This window comes from Monodelphis domestica, chromosome 5, assembly GCF_027887165.1.
Source record: "Monodelphis domestica isolate mMonDom1 chromosome 5, mMonDom1.pri, whole genome shotgun sequence".
NCBI classification, from domain to species: Eukaryota; Metazoa; Chordata; class Mammalia; order Didelphimorphia; family Didelphidae; genus Monodelphis; species Monodelphis domestica.
In genome coordinates, this window is record NC_077231.1 from 192,428,800 (window position 1) to 192,445,850 (window position 17,051).

At 34.1% G+C, this 17,051-nt stretch overlaps 1 protein-coding gene across 10 annotated transcripts in view; it reads right to left on the reverse strand.

The window, feature by feature from the left end:
- The window catches only part of CADPS2 (calcium dependent secretion activator 2), a 758,482-nt gene that overhangs the window by 207,965 nt on the left and 533,466 nt on the right, over nt 1-17,051 (reverse strand). For all 10 annotated transcript variants that reach the window (XM_056799641.1, XM_007504220.2, XM_056799643.1 and 7 more), the window contains exons 10-11: nt 10,459-10,567; nt 8,972-9,175 (exon numbers count right to left, since the gene is read on the reverse strand). In XM_056799641.1, coding sequence (XP_056655619.1) covers nt 8,972-9,175; nt 10,459-10,567 — 313 coding nt within the window. The remainder of the gene's footprint in view (nt 1-8,971; nt 9,176-10,458; nt 10,568-17,051) is intronic.

Here is a 17,051-nt window from a genome sequence, read left to right on the forward strand (position 1 = left end):
TGCTGGGGAATATACAAGTGGCAATCATAACTTTGAACGTGAATGGGATTAACTTACCCATAAAACGAAAAAAAAAAATAGGAGAGTGAACTAGAAACAAAAATCCTACCATATGTTATCTACAAGAAGCACACCTGAGGCGGGTAGATTCTCACAAGGTTAGAATTAAAGGTTGGAGCAAAACCTATTGGGCTTCAACTGATACAAAGAAGGCAGGAGTTACAATCATATCTGACAAAGCCAAAGTAAAAATAGAGCTGATTAAAATTGATAGGGATGGTAACTACATACAGATAAAAAGCAGAACAGACAATGAGGAAATATCAGTAATCAACATGTATGCACCAAATGGTATAACATCCAAATTTCTAAAGGAGAAACTAATGGAATTGAAGGAGGAAATAGACAGTAAAACTGTACTAGTGGGAGACCTGACAACCACTACCAAATTTAGATAAATGAAATAAAAAAATAAATAAGAAAGAGGTAAGAGATGTGAATGAAATCTTAGAAAATTAGAGTTAATAGATATATGGAGAAAAATAAATAGGGACAAAAAGGAATACAACTCCTTTTCAGAAGCACATGGTACATTCACAAAAACTGACCATGTACTAGGGCATAAAAACATGGCAAACAAATGCAGGAAAGCAGAATTAATAAATGCAACCTTTTCAGATCATAATAAAATAAAAAATAATAATCAGTAAGGGTACATGGAGAGCCAAATCAAAAATTAATTGGAAATTAAATAATATGACTCTTCAAAATAGGTTAGTTAGAAAAAAATTCATAGAAACAATTAATAATTTCATTGAAGAAAATGACAATGATGAGACATACATTCAAAGTCTAGGGGATGCAGCCAAAGCAGTATTCAGGGGGAAATTTATATCCTTGAGTTCATATATTAACAAATTAGGGAGGGCAGAGGTCAGTGTATTGGACATGCAAATCAAAAAACTTGAAAGCAAACAAATGAAAAGTCACCAGAAGAAAACAATTAGAGATCCTAAAATTTTAAGGGAGAAATTAATAAAATTGAAAGTGTAAGAACTATTGAACTAATAAATAAGACTAGAAGATGGTATTTAAAAAAAAACAATAACCAAAATAGACAAAATACTAATCAATCTAATAAAAAAAGGAAAGAAGAAAACCAAATTAACTGTATAATAGATGAAAAGGGAGACTTTACCTCCAATGAAGAGAAAATTAAGGCAATCATTAAAAACTATTTTGCCCAATTATATGGCAATAAATATACCAATCTAGGTGATATGGATGAATATTTACAAAAATATAAATTGCATAGATTAACAGAAGTAGAAATAGAATTCTTAAGTAATCCTATATCAGAAAAAGAATTTGAACAAGCCATCAAAGAACTCCCTAAGAAAAAATCTCCAGGGCCTGATGGATTCACAAGTGAATTCTATCAAACATTCAAAGAACAAGTAATGCCAATACTATACAAAGTATCTGAAATAATAAGCAAAGAGGGAGTTCTACCAAATCCCTTTTATGACACAAATATAGTACTGATTCCAAAGCCAGGCAGGTCAAAAACAGAGAAAAAAAACTATAGACCAATCTCCTTAATGAACATAGATGCAAAAATCTTAAATAGGATACTAGCAAAAAGACTCCAGCAAATGATCATGAGGGTCATTCATTATGATCAGGTGGGATTTATACCAGGAATGTAAGAATGGTTTAATATTAGAAAAACCATCCACATTATTGACCATATCATCAAGCAAATCAACAAAAATCACAATATTATCTCAATAGACGCATAAAAAGCCTTTGACAAAGTACAACACTCATTCCTATTGAAAACACTATAAAGTATAGGAATAGACGGGCCTTTCTTAAAAATAATAAACATTATTTATCTAAAACCATCAGCCAATATCATTTGCAATGGGGATAAACTAGATGCATTCCCAATAAGATCAGGAGTGAGACAAGGATGCCCATGATCACCTCTATTATTTAACATTGTACTAGAAACACTAGCAGTAGCAATTAGAGAAGAAAAAGCAACTGAAGGTATTAAAGCTAGCAATGAGGAGACAAGCTATCACTCTTTGCAGATGATATGATGGTTTACTTAAGGAATCCTAGAGAATCAACTAAAAAGCTAGTGGAAATAATCAACAACTTTATCAAAGTTGCAGGATACAAAATAAACCCGCATAAGTCATCAGCATTTCTATATATCTCTAACACAGCTCAGCAGCAAAAACTAGAAAGAGAAATCTCATTCAAAATCACCTTAGACAAAATAAAATACCTAGTAATCTATCTCCCGAGACAAAGACAGGAACTATATGAACACAAATACAAAACACTTTCCACACAATTAAAACTAGATCTAAACAATTGGAAAACATTAACTGCTCATGGGTACAATGAGCTAGCATAATAAAAATGACTATCCTACCCAAACATATTTACTCATTTAGTGTCATACCCATTGAACTACCAAAAAAACCTTTTTACTTAATTAGAAAAAAAATAACAAAGTTCATTTGGAAGAACAAAAGATCAAGGATATCCAGGGAAATAATGAAAAAAAATGTGAAGGAAGGTGGTCTTGCAGTATCAGATCTCAAACTATACTATAAAGCAGTAGTAATCAAAACAATTCGGTACTGGCTAAGAGACAGAAAGGAAGATCAGTGGAATATACTTGTGGCAAGTGACCTCAGCAAGACTGTCTATGATAAGGTCAAAGATTCCAACTTTTGGGAGCAAAATCCACTATTTGATAAAAACTGCTGGGAAAATTGGAAGACAGTATGGGAGAGATTAGGTTTGGATCAACATCTCACACCCTACACCAAGATAAAATTGGATGGTTGAATGACCTAAATATAAAGAAGGAAATTATAAGCAAATTAGGTGAACACAGAATAGTATGCATGTCAGATCTTTGGAAAAGGAAAGATTTTAAAACCAAGCAAGAGTTAGAAAAAACATTACAAAATGCAAAATAAACAATTTTGATCACAACAAATTAAAAAGTTTTTGTACAAACAAAACCAATGTAACCAAAATTAGAAGGGAAGCAACAAATTGGGAAATGATCTTCATAACAACAATCTCTGACAAAGGAATAATTACTCAAATTTACAAAGAGCTAAATCAATTGTTCAAAAAATCAAGCCATTCTCCAATTGATAAATGGGCAATTTTCAGTCAAAGAAATCAAAACTATTAATAAATACATGATAAAATGTTCTAACTCTCTTATAATCAGAGAGATGAACATCGAAACAATTCTGAGGTATCACCTCACACCTAGCAGATTGGCTAACATGACAGCAAAGGAAAGTAATGAATACTGGAGGGAATGTGGCAAAGTCGGGACATTAATGTGTTGCTGGTGGAGTTTTGAATTGATCCAACCATTCTGAAGGGCAATTTATAACTATGCCCAAAGAGTGCTAAAAGGGTTTCTGCCCTTTGATACAGCCATAGCAATATTGGGTTTGTACCCCCAAGAGAAAATAAGGAAAAAGACTTGTACAAGAATATTCATAGTTGCGCTCTTTGTGGTGGTAAAAAATTGGAAAATGAGGGGATGCCCTTCAGTTGGGGAATGGCTGAACAAATTGTGGTGCATGTTGGTGATGGAATACTATTGTGCTCAAAGAAATAATAAACTGGAGGAATTAGATGAGAACTGGAATGACCTCCAGGAAGTGATGCAGAGTGAAAGGAGCAGAACCAGGAGAACATTGTACACAGAGACTGATACACTGTGGTACAATCAGATGTAATGGACCTCTCCATTAGTGGCTATGCAGTGATATGCAGGGATATGGTTGGGGATGGAGACTCTAAATGAACATCCTCGTGCAAACATCAAAAACATGGAAATAGATTCTGATCAAGGACACATGCATTCCACATTCCCAGTGGAATTGCGCATCGGCTATGGGAAGGGTGAAGGGATAGGAGAGAGGGATAGAATGATATTTTTATAATCAGGGATAATGTTTGAAATTATCCAAATTAAAAATATTGAAAAAATAAAATTTACTGAGTGCCAAAAGGGTCTATTGTATGACTTCGAAGCTCATATACAGGCTTCTCACAAAGGAAATAACAGGAAGATCTGAATTCTCCTGCTCAAACATCTAAAAGACTATTTTGGTAAATGACTATTTACTCCAAATAAGAACCAGCATGGTACAGAAGACCAAGTTTTGAGCTTTGGGGTCTGTGTTCAAAACCTACTTCCAATACAGACAATAGGGAGGTTATTTAACTTTTTAGTGCCCCCCTGCAAACTCCTGAAGACTCAGTTAAAAACGGACTTACTTATCTATATAGCAGAGGAGGAAATTTTCATAGAAGAGTCCTCCATAACATGAGAATCACTGCTCCATCACCTCGAGGTGTCACGTTTAATCATGAGATTTCTGGAATCATAGTTTATTATCATATCGCTTAGAGTTCCTAAATATTTCAGTTGCTTGTCTTTCCTACATTGCTATCATTATAAAAACTGTCCTCCTGGTGCTGCTCATCTTATTCTTCATTAATTCATAAAGTCTTCCCAGGGTTTTTTTTTCCTCCTAAAATTCACCATCATCATTTCTTAGACTGTAATAATATTCTATCAAACTTATATATCATACTAGGGACAGACATTACCCAAATGTCAGGAACCTCCTTGGTTTCTGAATCTTTGACATGAAAAAAAGAGCTGGTAGAAATACTGTTTATAGTCTTGAGTCTATTTTGTTTAGGACTAATACCTCACTTAATATAGCTTCCTTATTACCTCCCGTCTTTTCTCTTTTCCCTCCTATTTCCTTGTTGAATGAAATGTATTTTTGTACCCAATCATGTCTATGTTTTCCCTTTGTAGAGTTCAAGTGAAAGTTAGGTTCAAGTATCAATTGTTCATCCACTCCTTCCTCCCTGTTTGCACATGCTTCTATATGTACACCCCAATTACATGAGATAACTTTTTTCTTAACCTTTCCCCAAACCCTCCTAGTCTTCTTTCTCATTTTTCTACACTTCTTTTTTAAATAATCAAAACATACTCCAATTGTTACAAGGCTTGTTTTTTCATTAGATTTCCTCTATGATTCCTGATAATATGCTTCTGAGGGGACACATGCATCATCTCTCCAAATTAGAATGTAAACAGTTTATCCTTGTTTAATACATGTTGATTGCTCACCATATTTAATTTATTGTGTGTTTCTCATGACTCTTGTGTCTCCATTTAAAAGTTTTTCAGCTTTGGTTTTTTTATCAGGAATGCTTAGAAGTCCTTTACTTATTTCAATCAATTTTTCCCCTATAAGATTATACTTAGTTTTTCTGGCTAAGTTATTTTCAGTTATAAGCCTCTATTCTCTGTATTCTGGGATATAATATTCCAAACTTTCTTTGTAGTGATGGATGCTAAATCTAGTGTGCTTCTGAATGTGATTCCATGGTACTTAAATTCTTTACTTTTGGTTGCTTTCAGTTTTTTTCTTCTTTGACCTCTCTAAGCTCTGGTTTTAGGTTATGATCTTTCTCTAAGTTTTAATTTTGGCATTTATTTAAGGAGGTTATTGGTGATTGTGTTTATGAATAATTCTTTCTATTTTCATTTTGCCCTCAAGTTTTAAGATATTTGGGAAGTTTTCTCTTGAGATTTCTTGAAATAAGATGTTTAGGGTTTTTTTTTTTGTTGTTGTTGTTTTTGGTAATGGCTCTGGTGTATTTTTCAGGTCAGTTGTTTTTGCTATGATATATTTTTTCTTTTTTCTATCTACTCCTGGGGGGAGAACCACACAGTTGCTTCCTTCTTTTGTATGTGCTCTTTGCCTAGTACACAACTGTCTTCTCTTTACCTTGGAACAGCTCCAGAAACAACCCATCCTGAATCTATAACCTGGAACTGAATAGTGAATGACAGCACTGTCCGCTGGCATCTATTCTCTGTTCTCTCCACAAGGTTGAACCCGTCTCTGCTAGATATGGAACCTCTTTTTTGCTTGGGATGGACACAGCCTCTCTCTGAAGGTGGTTTTTGGCTTGATTTCCTTCCCTAGAAATATAGAACATATTTTCTCTCTGTGTGGACCTAGACTGAGACGAAAAAGGCTTGTTGTGAATTTTTCTTGGATTTCCTAATTAGGACTTGATCTAGTATACTTTCTAGATTTTTCTGAAGGCATTGGGTAGGGGTATATGGAATGGTAAGGAGGAGGGAGCCCTTAGTTGTCCTTCTTTCTTTTGCTATGCTATTGCTTAATTCCCCCAATCCAGGAACTGTGTTGCTGTTCATAACTACCAACTACTTGTCCAGTAGCTTTGGGATGCCTGATGGTAACCCATAAGATGAATAATCACACAGGCTTATGTCTTCTTCTTGTGGATTTCTACTCTTCTGCATATGTGTCCTGTTTGTTGTTGAATATGTCAAACAGTGACCAAAATTTGTGTTGTTTCGTGTAGGACAAGGCACTTGTTTTTAACAAATTAAATATATATGGTTTGCTTATCAATTTTCTAACACGGTGTGTTTTTCTTCGGAAAAACTCAAGGTACAGTATAATATTCTAGCAAGGACACCTTTAATAGCAATTATAAATTACAAAAGCCAGAAATAAGGTGGAAACAAAAGAAAGAAGGAAAAGCACAAAGTAAAAGACTGAGTAGGAGGAAATGAAGAAAGAGATTCTAAGAAGAATGTCTATTGTTGAATGCTTTGGACCAGCTGAAGGGAAACAGTGGGTTAAAATGTCATAGTGAACACAAATGGTGGGTGCTACAAATCCTCACTAATACAATTAATTTTTTACATAATGTAATAAATTTCACCAAGCAAAAAGACTCCTTGATTATCTTTGCCAAATTCTTTTAGGAATATTAATCTTTCACACTTAAATCTACAAATTCATCGATATGAATCTTTAGTCAATGTCAAGCCTAATGTTGGAAGACCTGAGTTCAAATTCAGTCTCAGACACTTCCTAACTTTGTGACCTTGGGCAAGCCACTTAATCTCAAATGTAAATGTGGGTCAAAATAGTATTGACCTACCAGAATTGTTGTGAGAATCAAATAATAGAATATATTTGTAAAGCTCTTTGTACAGAGCTTGGTACATTCAATAAATATTAACTATCACAAACGGTTTTATGTATATGCTAAGCATATTATGAGGGAACTCAGGTTTAAACTTTAAAAGGCATCAGAATAGGGACTTAATGGAGGTTGGGGATGTCAATTTTAAGAGTGTGAATATTTGCATTATTCTGAAAATGCTTTCTGCTATATGAAGGCTGTGTTATAAAAGGAAGCACATTAAACTTGGGGATCAATGAGTTTTTGTTCACATTTTGATTCTTCTACACTGCTGACAAAGTGGATAATTCGATAAATGTCTCTGAATTTCACTCTTTTCATCTGCAAAATGGGGAAAATAATTGTCTGTGTATTTACCTCTTAGGGTTAATGTTGAGAAAATACTTTGTAATCCATTCAACCCGGAAGAAATATGAGTTTTCTATTATTCGTTGTTGCTTATACTTTAGCTTCAGCTGATCTATTATATCATAAAGGTAGGTACTATCAATTCATAAGCACCTTGAGAGAAAGAGTTTCTTAGATGCCATATAATTTTTAAAACCTCTTTCCTATCATCCTAATATATAAATAATAAATGCTTTGTATTGGATCCAAGACAGAAGAGTGGAAAGGGCTAGGCAATGGGGTTTAAGTGACTTGCCCAGGGTCACACAGCTGGGAAATGTCTGAGGCCAGTTTGAACCCAGGACCCCGCGACTCTAGGCCTGGCTCTTATTCCACTGAGCCACCCAGCTGCCCACTGAATATAAATTTAGTTGGCACCTACTGAATGTACTATGTTCCCCAAATATAATTTTCCTAAGTTGGCTTGGTTTAAAGTTTCCTAAAAACAAGATTCTGAAGAAGGAGATCTCAGGAGAAGAGGGAGAGATCATTTTATCAATCAGAAGGAGAGGAAAGAGAATAAAATAGCCAAAGATAAAGTAAAAAATATTTAGGAGTACATGAAAATGAGAGGAACTATGTGAGGGGAGGGATGAAACCATAGCCTAATGGCAGGATGAATAATCACACACACATTCTAGGAAAACACATCAAGCCTCTGAAGGTACTCAAGAAAAGGAAAAGCATGACCAGAAGGGATGAAATTTTGCTATTACAATTTAAGCTTTGTTTGAAAATGGTTCTACTAGTAGGTATTTATGCTTTTGGAAAAACTATAACATGATATATTTGTAAAATATGTATTTATTATTTTGTAACTAATTATGGTAATATGTATCATCTATGTACATAGTTCTTGAAGACATAGCACTATACAGTAAAAAATAACTAACAAGTATGATTTAAATAATTGGAATTAATGGAAACATTTAGGGCTCATGAGACAATTTAAAAATAACTAGTATGATATAATTATTTGGTAATGTAATATTGGTAAAACACCTTAGGAAAGAAAGAATTCTTCTCTCTCAAGGACCATCTACTTAATAGTTAAAGGTTATGACTCCCAGACATTTAGGCATAAGGTATCCAATCACTCTTTGGTTTGGGGTCATTTCCCCATATTCTGAAAAATTCCTCTCTGCACTGATTTATCTCTGAAATTACAGAGAATTAAAATGAATGCCATCTTAATTATTTCTGAAGAATTTTGTGACACACCCTTGAAATTATTGGAGACAGCCTGGTGTGTTGCTGAACTGAGGTTGGGAATCATTAGTCTAAGATTTATGTAAAAAAAATTAGATAATTGGTTGCATCTGTATTAAAATGAACTATTTTTATTTAATTAGGAATCAGTTTAACTGTAAAACTGTGTAAACTATAAAACTGCACAAATTTACATTAGACAATTTTATATTATATTAAGCTTATTAATTGATAATCAAATTATTTTTAAAAAATAACTTACAAAGCTGAGCAGCATCTGCATGGATAGTTCCTCCTTTGGGATTCAGCTTCTGGGTTTGAGTTGCAGGGATAGGTTTATATGATTGACCTGTTGCCCTATACATAGCCTGGACCCATAATATTCTATCTTGGTCATCATCACTTGCAAATATTACTGTATCTCCTTCTTTGACAGCGTTAAAGAACATCTGGCCTCCCTGAAGTCCTGTGGAAATGGGTAAAAACAGTATTAAAATAAAACTTATACTTTAATAAATATGTAAAATTAAAAGATTTTTATCCCATTCATTAAATTCTCTAATAGAAATTACTTATTATTGATGCAAAGCTGTATGAATAGCCTAGCATTTATATTGGCTATATACACAGAAAGGTAGAAAGGGAAACTAAAGAAAGGTTCCATTTATCATATCACTTAAAAAAATAACAACTTGGGTAAACTGACTCTCTTTGGACAACACCACTCAAAAATCACACATTTATTCCCCTACTAGAATGTATCTCAGAGATTTGTTTTCTTGAAATAGTTCTTATTATAAAGAAGAGTCTCACTCTTTGGAAAACTTGCAATTCTATTTGCAGGTGAAACACAAGATTGAATTTCTAAGGAGACAGCATCTATTATTGGGCTCTTTCCTGGTCAGCCCAAGGAAATCAGAACTGATAAGGAAGATAAAGAACTGTACATTTTGCATTAATTTGGTTCCTTAACACAAAGACTCCTGTTCTTTTTAGCTTAACTTTGAGACCAAGGAACATGATTGGTGATGTTTATAAAAGAGAAAATAATGTCCTTCCTTCTAATGGTTTTTCTTCCCATTGTTCAAAACCACTAGTACTGTTAATAAGGACTAAAACCATAGTAATTTGTGTTTATCAGTTAATTCAATAAGCGTGTTTTAGATATTTAAAATCCATGTAATGTTGCTTAATTCTTACTGAGGGAAGGATGATAAGTTTGAGACTGAAAGAGATCTTAGAAGTTACATAGACTAACCTTATTATTTTTACAGATGGGTAAACTGAGGTTGATTAGTAAGAGCTGCCAGGTAGTAAACAGCAGCACTGGGCTTTGGCTCCAGGTTCTCTGATTGAATCTAGAAAGAGGCTAAGGATGAGAGTCCCTGCCACTAAATTTACTTCTGGGATTTTTTCCCCTCTCTTATCCTAAGCTTTTCTACCAACTTTAGAGGTTTGGGAGTCCTAGCAAGAAAGTATCTATTGCTTATTTCCCAGAAAATCTTTTCTGTCCTTTAGTCAAGATACCTGGGAACTCCCAAAGAGCTACATTCCTCACAAAGTTCAAATGAAACAGCTGTCATAAAAAGAATGATACTGATGTCTATCCGTAGTTAGCAAGAGAAAGGACAGCTATTTTTCACCATTGGGAAGGCTTAAACCAACCTCAACTAATTATTGAGAATGAAGAGCATGACACTCTTAGATACAAATGCTACTGAAAAAAAGAATAAAAATAGAATAGGTTACCTGAATGTGGGTCCGTGTAGTCTACAGTATATCCTTCCAGCTGCATTAACTCCTGTGGTTCAGATTTCTTTTCTCTGTAACTGCACATAGCAAAGGTATACTGGCTGACCTGTCCAAGAAGAGCATTTATGGATTTGTATTGTATCTGTCAGATTTCATAATTAAAGGATGGCCACTTCGCTATGAGGCTGTGACATGTCATGCATATATCAAGTATCTCAAGTCTCATATTTTTCATACTTGACCTCTAGGCATTCTTGTGCTATGAATATAATATTCCAGATGCTAACTCATCCAGAGTTTAGTGCTATTGATCCTGGCAGCCACCTGTCCCTCCCTCAGTTTTATTTTCTGTTTCCATATGTACTTCCTATTAAAAAAGCTTTTTTGTTGTTGTCGATTAGTAATTTTCAGTCATATGCAACTCATTGTGATCCCTTTTGGGTTTTTTTTTTAGCAAAGTTACTGGAATAGTTTTCCATTCCCTTCTCCAACTCATTTTACAGATGAGGAAATTGAGGCAAACAGGGTTAGGTGACTTGCCCAGGGTGACACAGACACACAGTACCTGAGGCTACATTTGAAACCAGTTTTCCTGACTCCAGGTTGAGTATACAATATCCACTGAGCCAGTATATCTTTGGGATACCTCAAAAAGAATTTACAAGTGATCAAAGAGAATTAACAACGGTATTCTTTACATCTTTATGTACCAAAACTATGTGCCAGGTACTATGCTGAGCATTTAAAAAATATTACCTCATGTGATTCTCACAAGCATCCTGGGAGGTTAGTGCTGTTATTATCCTCATTTTACAGCCGAGGAAACAGAGGCAAACAGAGGTTACATGCCTTGCCCAGGGTCACACAGCTAATAAGTACCCGAAGCTAGATTTGGACCCAGATCTTCCTGACTCCAGCTGAACTTCCCAAAGCCTGTCTACCATGTTGTGTTTATAGTTTGGGGCAGTCCTTCAAGGTTACCAAAGGAAACCCAATAACAGCATTGTGTATAAAATGAAGTTAAGCAAACTTTGTGTTAGAGAAGCCAGGGGTGGCTTAACTCTTTTCATTAGAATATGCTTTGAAAGTTGCCCCCATTTCAAGAAAATGAAGGGTAGTTTTAATGATACTTTGCAAAAGGAATATACACTACACATGTTCTGACATTTGATTCAGAAAGCCCAGCTTTCAAATCTGTGGAGTAAAAGTATGGGCTTTGGGGAAGCCATTTGGAGAGGTTTAGAAGATTTTTCTCTAACTTTTAATTAATTTTTGGGATCAAGAACAGCTTAAAATATTTTAAATGAATGTATGAGAAGTATGAAATTCTAGGAATTCTGACATTTTTTAAGTAGAGGATTCCTGGCCTGATGGACCCATTAATGTTTTCATTGCTCTGAGGAATTCATAAGTAACCATGGACTCAAGGTTTTGAGAATCTAACCACATTTTATTTTTTGTTTATGTTGTATTCTGGCATTGCTATAACCTTGACCATTGCTCTCCTCCCTCTTCCTCCAGAACTGATAAAATGAAGATATTAGAAGAGATATCCTCTAGACAAATATTTCACAGCTACTCCCCAGGTGGTAGATGGCCAATCTTGATTTGGCACCAGAAGAATTCTATCTCTTTTTTACTACAGTCCAAACTAAGTTTAAAGTATTTCTTATATTAAGCTCCCCAGAAAGTTTCTTGAGTTTTCCAGTAGTCCTTGAAAGATTTGGGGTGCTCTGAGTTAGTGAAAAATAGAATCACAGGAAGATCAAGAGAACTGCATACACGTGATGCTTCAAAAGAGTAAAAATGTAAATATTCAATCCATTTTTGGTATGTAGTAAGTGGGGAAAATGTTAGAATTATAATCAAGAGGGATGAATTTAAATTCTGAATCTACCACTTCTAGTTAGATGACAGCCTCAAACCGTTTTTTCCCCCCTCTTCTGTAAAACAGGGATACTCTTACCTATGTTATAGGTTTGGAAAATGTTCAATGTTTTTATTCATATTTTGATAATACCATAGAAGGGATACATAGCAAATTTTCAGATGATGTGAAACTGTGAAGGATAGCTATCACAAAAGATGACAGATTCAACAACTAGAAAGATACAATCAGGTGAGAAGCAGAAAGAGAAAGAATCAAGTAAAAAGAATTAGTTTTTTTTTTTAAATTAGGTTTTGCTGACATCTTTTGTTTTTACATTGCCAGAATTTCTGCCTGTATCCTTTTCCACTTATCAGAAAGACATTCCTGAAAATAAAGTAAAAAAATGGGGAGGAAAAAATTTAGCAAAACCTATCAACTTCCACAAAAATCTGGAATTACATACAATATTTTACACATGTGGAGCCTGATTGAAAAGAACAATGAGGAGGCACCTTTTTGTTGAGGTTAAGTATTTAAAAATAATCTTGCAACACTCCATTTTAATAGTTTTATAGTTTTTTTTGCATTTAATTTTTGAAGTTATTATATATGAATATATGTGTGAGCTATCCTGACTTTGTTTATTTCACTTTTGATAAGTTCATGAAAATCTCTCCATATTTCTCTCTATCATTTGCAGGGTTTCTTTTTCTCTTTCTTTCTTTCTTTCTTTCTTTCTTTCTTTCTTTCTTTCTTTCTTTCTTTCTTTCTTTCTTTCTTTCTTTCTTATTTACTTTCTGTCTTAGAATTTATAGTAATTAGTTCCAAGGCAGAAGAATGATAAAGGCTAGGTAATTGAGATTTAATGACTTGCTCAGGGTCATACAACTGGGAGGTGTCAGAGTTTGGATTTGAACCCAGAAATTTCATCACCAGGCTGGTGCTCCATACACTGAAACACCTAGCTGTCCCATTTACATAATTTCTTACAACACAGTAATATTCTGTTACATTCATGTACCTAACCATCCCCTAATGTATGGGCATTAACTTTGTTTTCATTTCTTTGCTGTCACAAAAAAGTATCGCTGTTTTGTAAAAGTGGATCCTTTCTTTTTGTTTGACTTCCATGGAGCATGGTTGCCAGAAGAATCTCTGGATCCAAGGGTTATTTTCACTCACTTTCTTACTCAAATTCTAGAATGGCTGACCAACTCATAGCTTCACTGATAATGTATTAGTGTGCCTTTCCTTCCACAATCCCTCCAACACTGACTATTCTTGGCTTTTGACTTCATGGTGACAGTTTATTGAGGTTGACATACAGCCTCAAGTGTGTTTGGATTTTTCTTCTCATTAGTGATGTGAAATGTGTATGGTTGTTAATAGGTTGCAATTCTCTTGTAGAACTATTGGTTCATATCCTTTGACTATTCCTCCACTGGGAAATAGCTTTTAGTCTGAACAAGATGAAGAATTAAAGGAGAGAAATATGAAGTTTCACACTTGGGTTCCATGAAATCAGCTTTACAACGGCAACATTGGTGGAGGAATGGCTAGCATCAGTCTATCTTTCTACTATCTGCTCTACGGTTGCATTCTCAGGATCACTGAATTTTCAGATACCATGTCCTGAGGGATTTAATTTACTCATCTTTGAATTTCCCACTTTGTGAACTAAGCTGCTTTGATTGGTGAGTGTGAATTGACATAGTCCACCATATCTAGCCATCCCCAGACTACATTTAATATTGTACTCAGCTACCCACTTCTACTGTATGTTACTTCCGCCCTTCCATTTTGACTTCTCTTTTTTTTAATTTAAAATTTTAATTTCATTTAATTAGATGATTTAGAATATTTTTTCATGGTTAAAAGACTCATGTTTTTTCCCTTTTTCCTTCTTAATCTGGGAATCATAATCAAATCAATACTGTAATGGCTTTAGAAAATGGCATTTAATTAGCTCCTTTATGACTTATACTTGTCATTCTTGTTTTCTGGTGACTGCCCAGAATAGAAGACTCCTCCCTGGCCATTATTTCTCTACATCTGCTGTCTTTCCCTATAAGACCATGAGTTCCTCATCAGCAGTGGATGGTCCTATCCATTTCTGAATCTGTGTCTCCACAAGTTGGCATATGCACTTAGCATTTTTATGAATATTTCTCTGTTGGTTTCTCTCCTTCTTCCCTTTTCTAACCACCTTAAAAGATTAATTTATATTAACTACATTATTATTTTCTTTTTATAATTTTTTCTCACTCTCCCAATGATTTTCTTTCTTTTCTTCTCTTGACATACCTCTACCTCAGGGTCTGTCAGGAAGCTTCTAATGCAGAGACATTTGTTTAGCTGAAAAAAAAAAATAGGTTACCTAGCTTTGGATTGATGTAAATGGAATTTTTGTCATATTACTTTGGAAAATGAACCAAAATTACTAATTTCTATTTCTTTAAAAAAATTTTCTATAGTTTTTGAGCAAAATGCCTTTGTTTAGCCATTAAAACTTTTCAACTCCTGAGGTTGATCTTAGCATTTTCTAGGTCTTCAAATTTTACTACAATAGATAATCACTACATTTTAGTGCTTTATATAATATAATCTTAGTCTTAATGAAGATGCTCTAGGTTCTAGGTGCATACTTTTGAACAGTGAGTCCATTATTACAAGTTTCAAAAATCTGAAGCACTCAGGATTTAGTTTACTGTAAAGCAACTTACAGCATCATTAAAATTCAAATCCTTAAGGAATTTGGTGAAGCTCTTTGTATATCGAACATTTCCCATTAAACATTATTCTTTAAGTTAATGATAACTAAATCAGAAAATTATGGGGGAAATATCTTAAAATCTACTTGTTCTTCCTCAACTTGTTCATAAGAGTCTTGGAAAACTGGTCTAAAAGTCTTCTGACATATCACCACATGAACAATCTGGCCCCAGCTGAGAGAGAGATGAGGACGGCAGGAATGTCTATCTTCCCTGCATGGAAAGCAAAACTCTCAAGCAATTATTATTTGGAGCACACAACTACCACAGTGAAAGGTGCCTTTGCTAGAAAATCCAGCAAGTTTCATCTACTTCTTTTCATTTATTCACCTGAACTCAGAAGTAGGAAAACATCACCTTCATCTTGAGAATCTTGTTTCTTATTCATTTCACAACCTTGTAAAACTTTGCCCCTGTCTTCAAGATCCTGTACAAACTTGCCCCCTTCACCTTCCTCAGCCCATTTCCTTGTTGTTCACTTCATTCTCTGATTTTGTGGGAAGTGAAAGTCATTTTACGCTTCATCTTGGATTCTTCATCCATGAAAAGTAGATAAATACATATACCACAAGGAGAGTTGAGAATAATTTTTAAACATCCAAATATATTTATCTCATTCAGAAAGAACATTAATCTAATAGTTTTAGTTGCTCAAACTTCTATTTTCTCTCCTCAATCAATTCTAGACTCTCTTAGCAATAAATATATTTTATCATGAATCAATTTCCATAGTCTCAATAAGGTTCACAGACATGTTTTGCTTTCAGGAAAACCATTAAGTAACATAACTTAGAAAAGAGGTATGTTATGGGATGATTAATCTAAATACAATAGAAAAGATATTTCCATTTGGAAAAAAAAGATATAGAGTTAATTTATATTGTGATGTCTCTTGGTACATTTAACTGTTTATGAATCATTAAGTAATTGCAGAGAAACTTAAGGCTATGTAAAGTTATCTGTCAATTGAAGAGCAATTAGAAATAGAAAGTGTGCTAGTCAATTAGAAATACGATTTTTTTTTTGCTTTGGCCTAGCTGTAGGTAGATATGCAAGTATTACTTCCTTCAGTAAATGTTTTCATATTAATGCTAGTATGGTTTGAGTTAATTAAAATAAATATATTTGTATTGAAATAAGCCTTGAAAAAATGTCCACAAATTTTAAAGAGTTTGTTGAAATCTGACATTAGAAACTGAAGATATTGGGAAAAAGAATGATTTGAAGATGTATGGAATGTAAGATCTAGAGAATTCGTGTTTCTCTGAACTATCTCTTTGGCCTGATCAGAAATGAAAGGGAACTATAATATATTATATTTCTGAAATCTCAAGTCCAAAGATGCTGCATCCGAAGAGATTTTCAATAGTGTTAGGAACACATAAGAAAATGACATTTTAGATCCTTAAGAAAACTTAGAGGTCAATGCTTTAACTCCCTTATTTGAAAGAAAATTAAGCAAAGTTACTTTGCTAGTGAACAAGTTAAATCTGTAACTCAGGTCTTCTTAATATAGTATAACCTCACCCTTACTTCCCCTCATTCCCCAACCCACAAAAAGGCACAAAAAGAAATTAAACCCTTACTGTTCTGAAATATATTTTAAAAAATACACCTCTGCTATGGAGTAGGAAAGCAAGCATATCTATACCCTATCAAGCCAGATGTTAATTTTAAAGACTAGGAAGTTAACATTAATTGTTCAGTTTGACATTTGGTAAAAAGGATGTTGGAGGAAGAGCAAGGGTTAGAAGTTTTGGTTCTATATGGTTAATCAACATTTCTAGTTAACTAAGATTTAATTCCTAGTACCCTAGGTGATCTCCCTCTTTATAGTTCCTCTAGCTTTCCCTGCTTAGATTTACAAAGTGAATAAAAGGGCAGTCATCTGCATGAAAATCACCATTGTTTGTGCAGCCATCAAGAGGCAGCTCAATTTGTACTGCTTT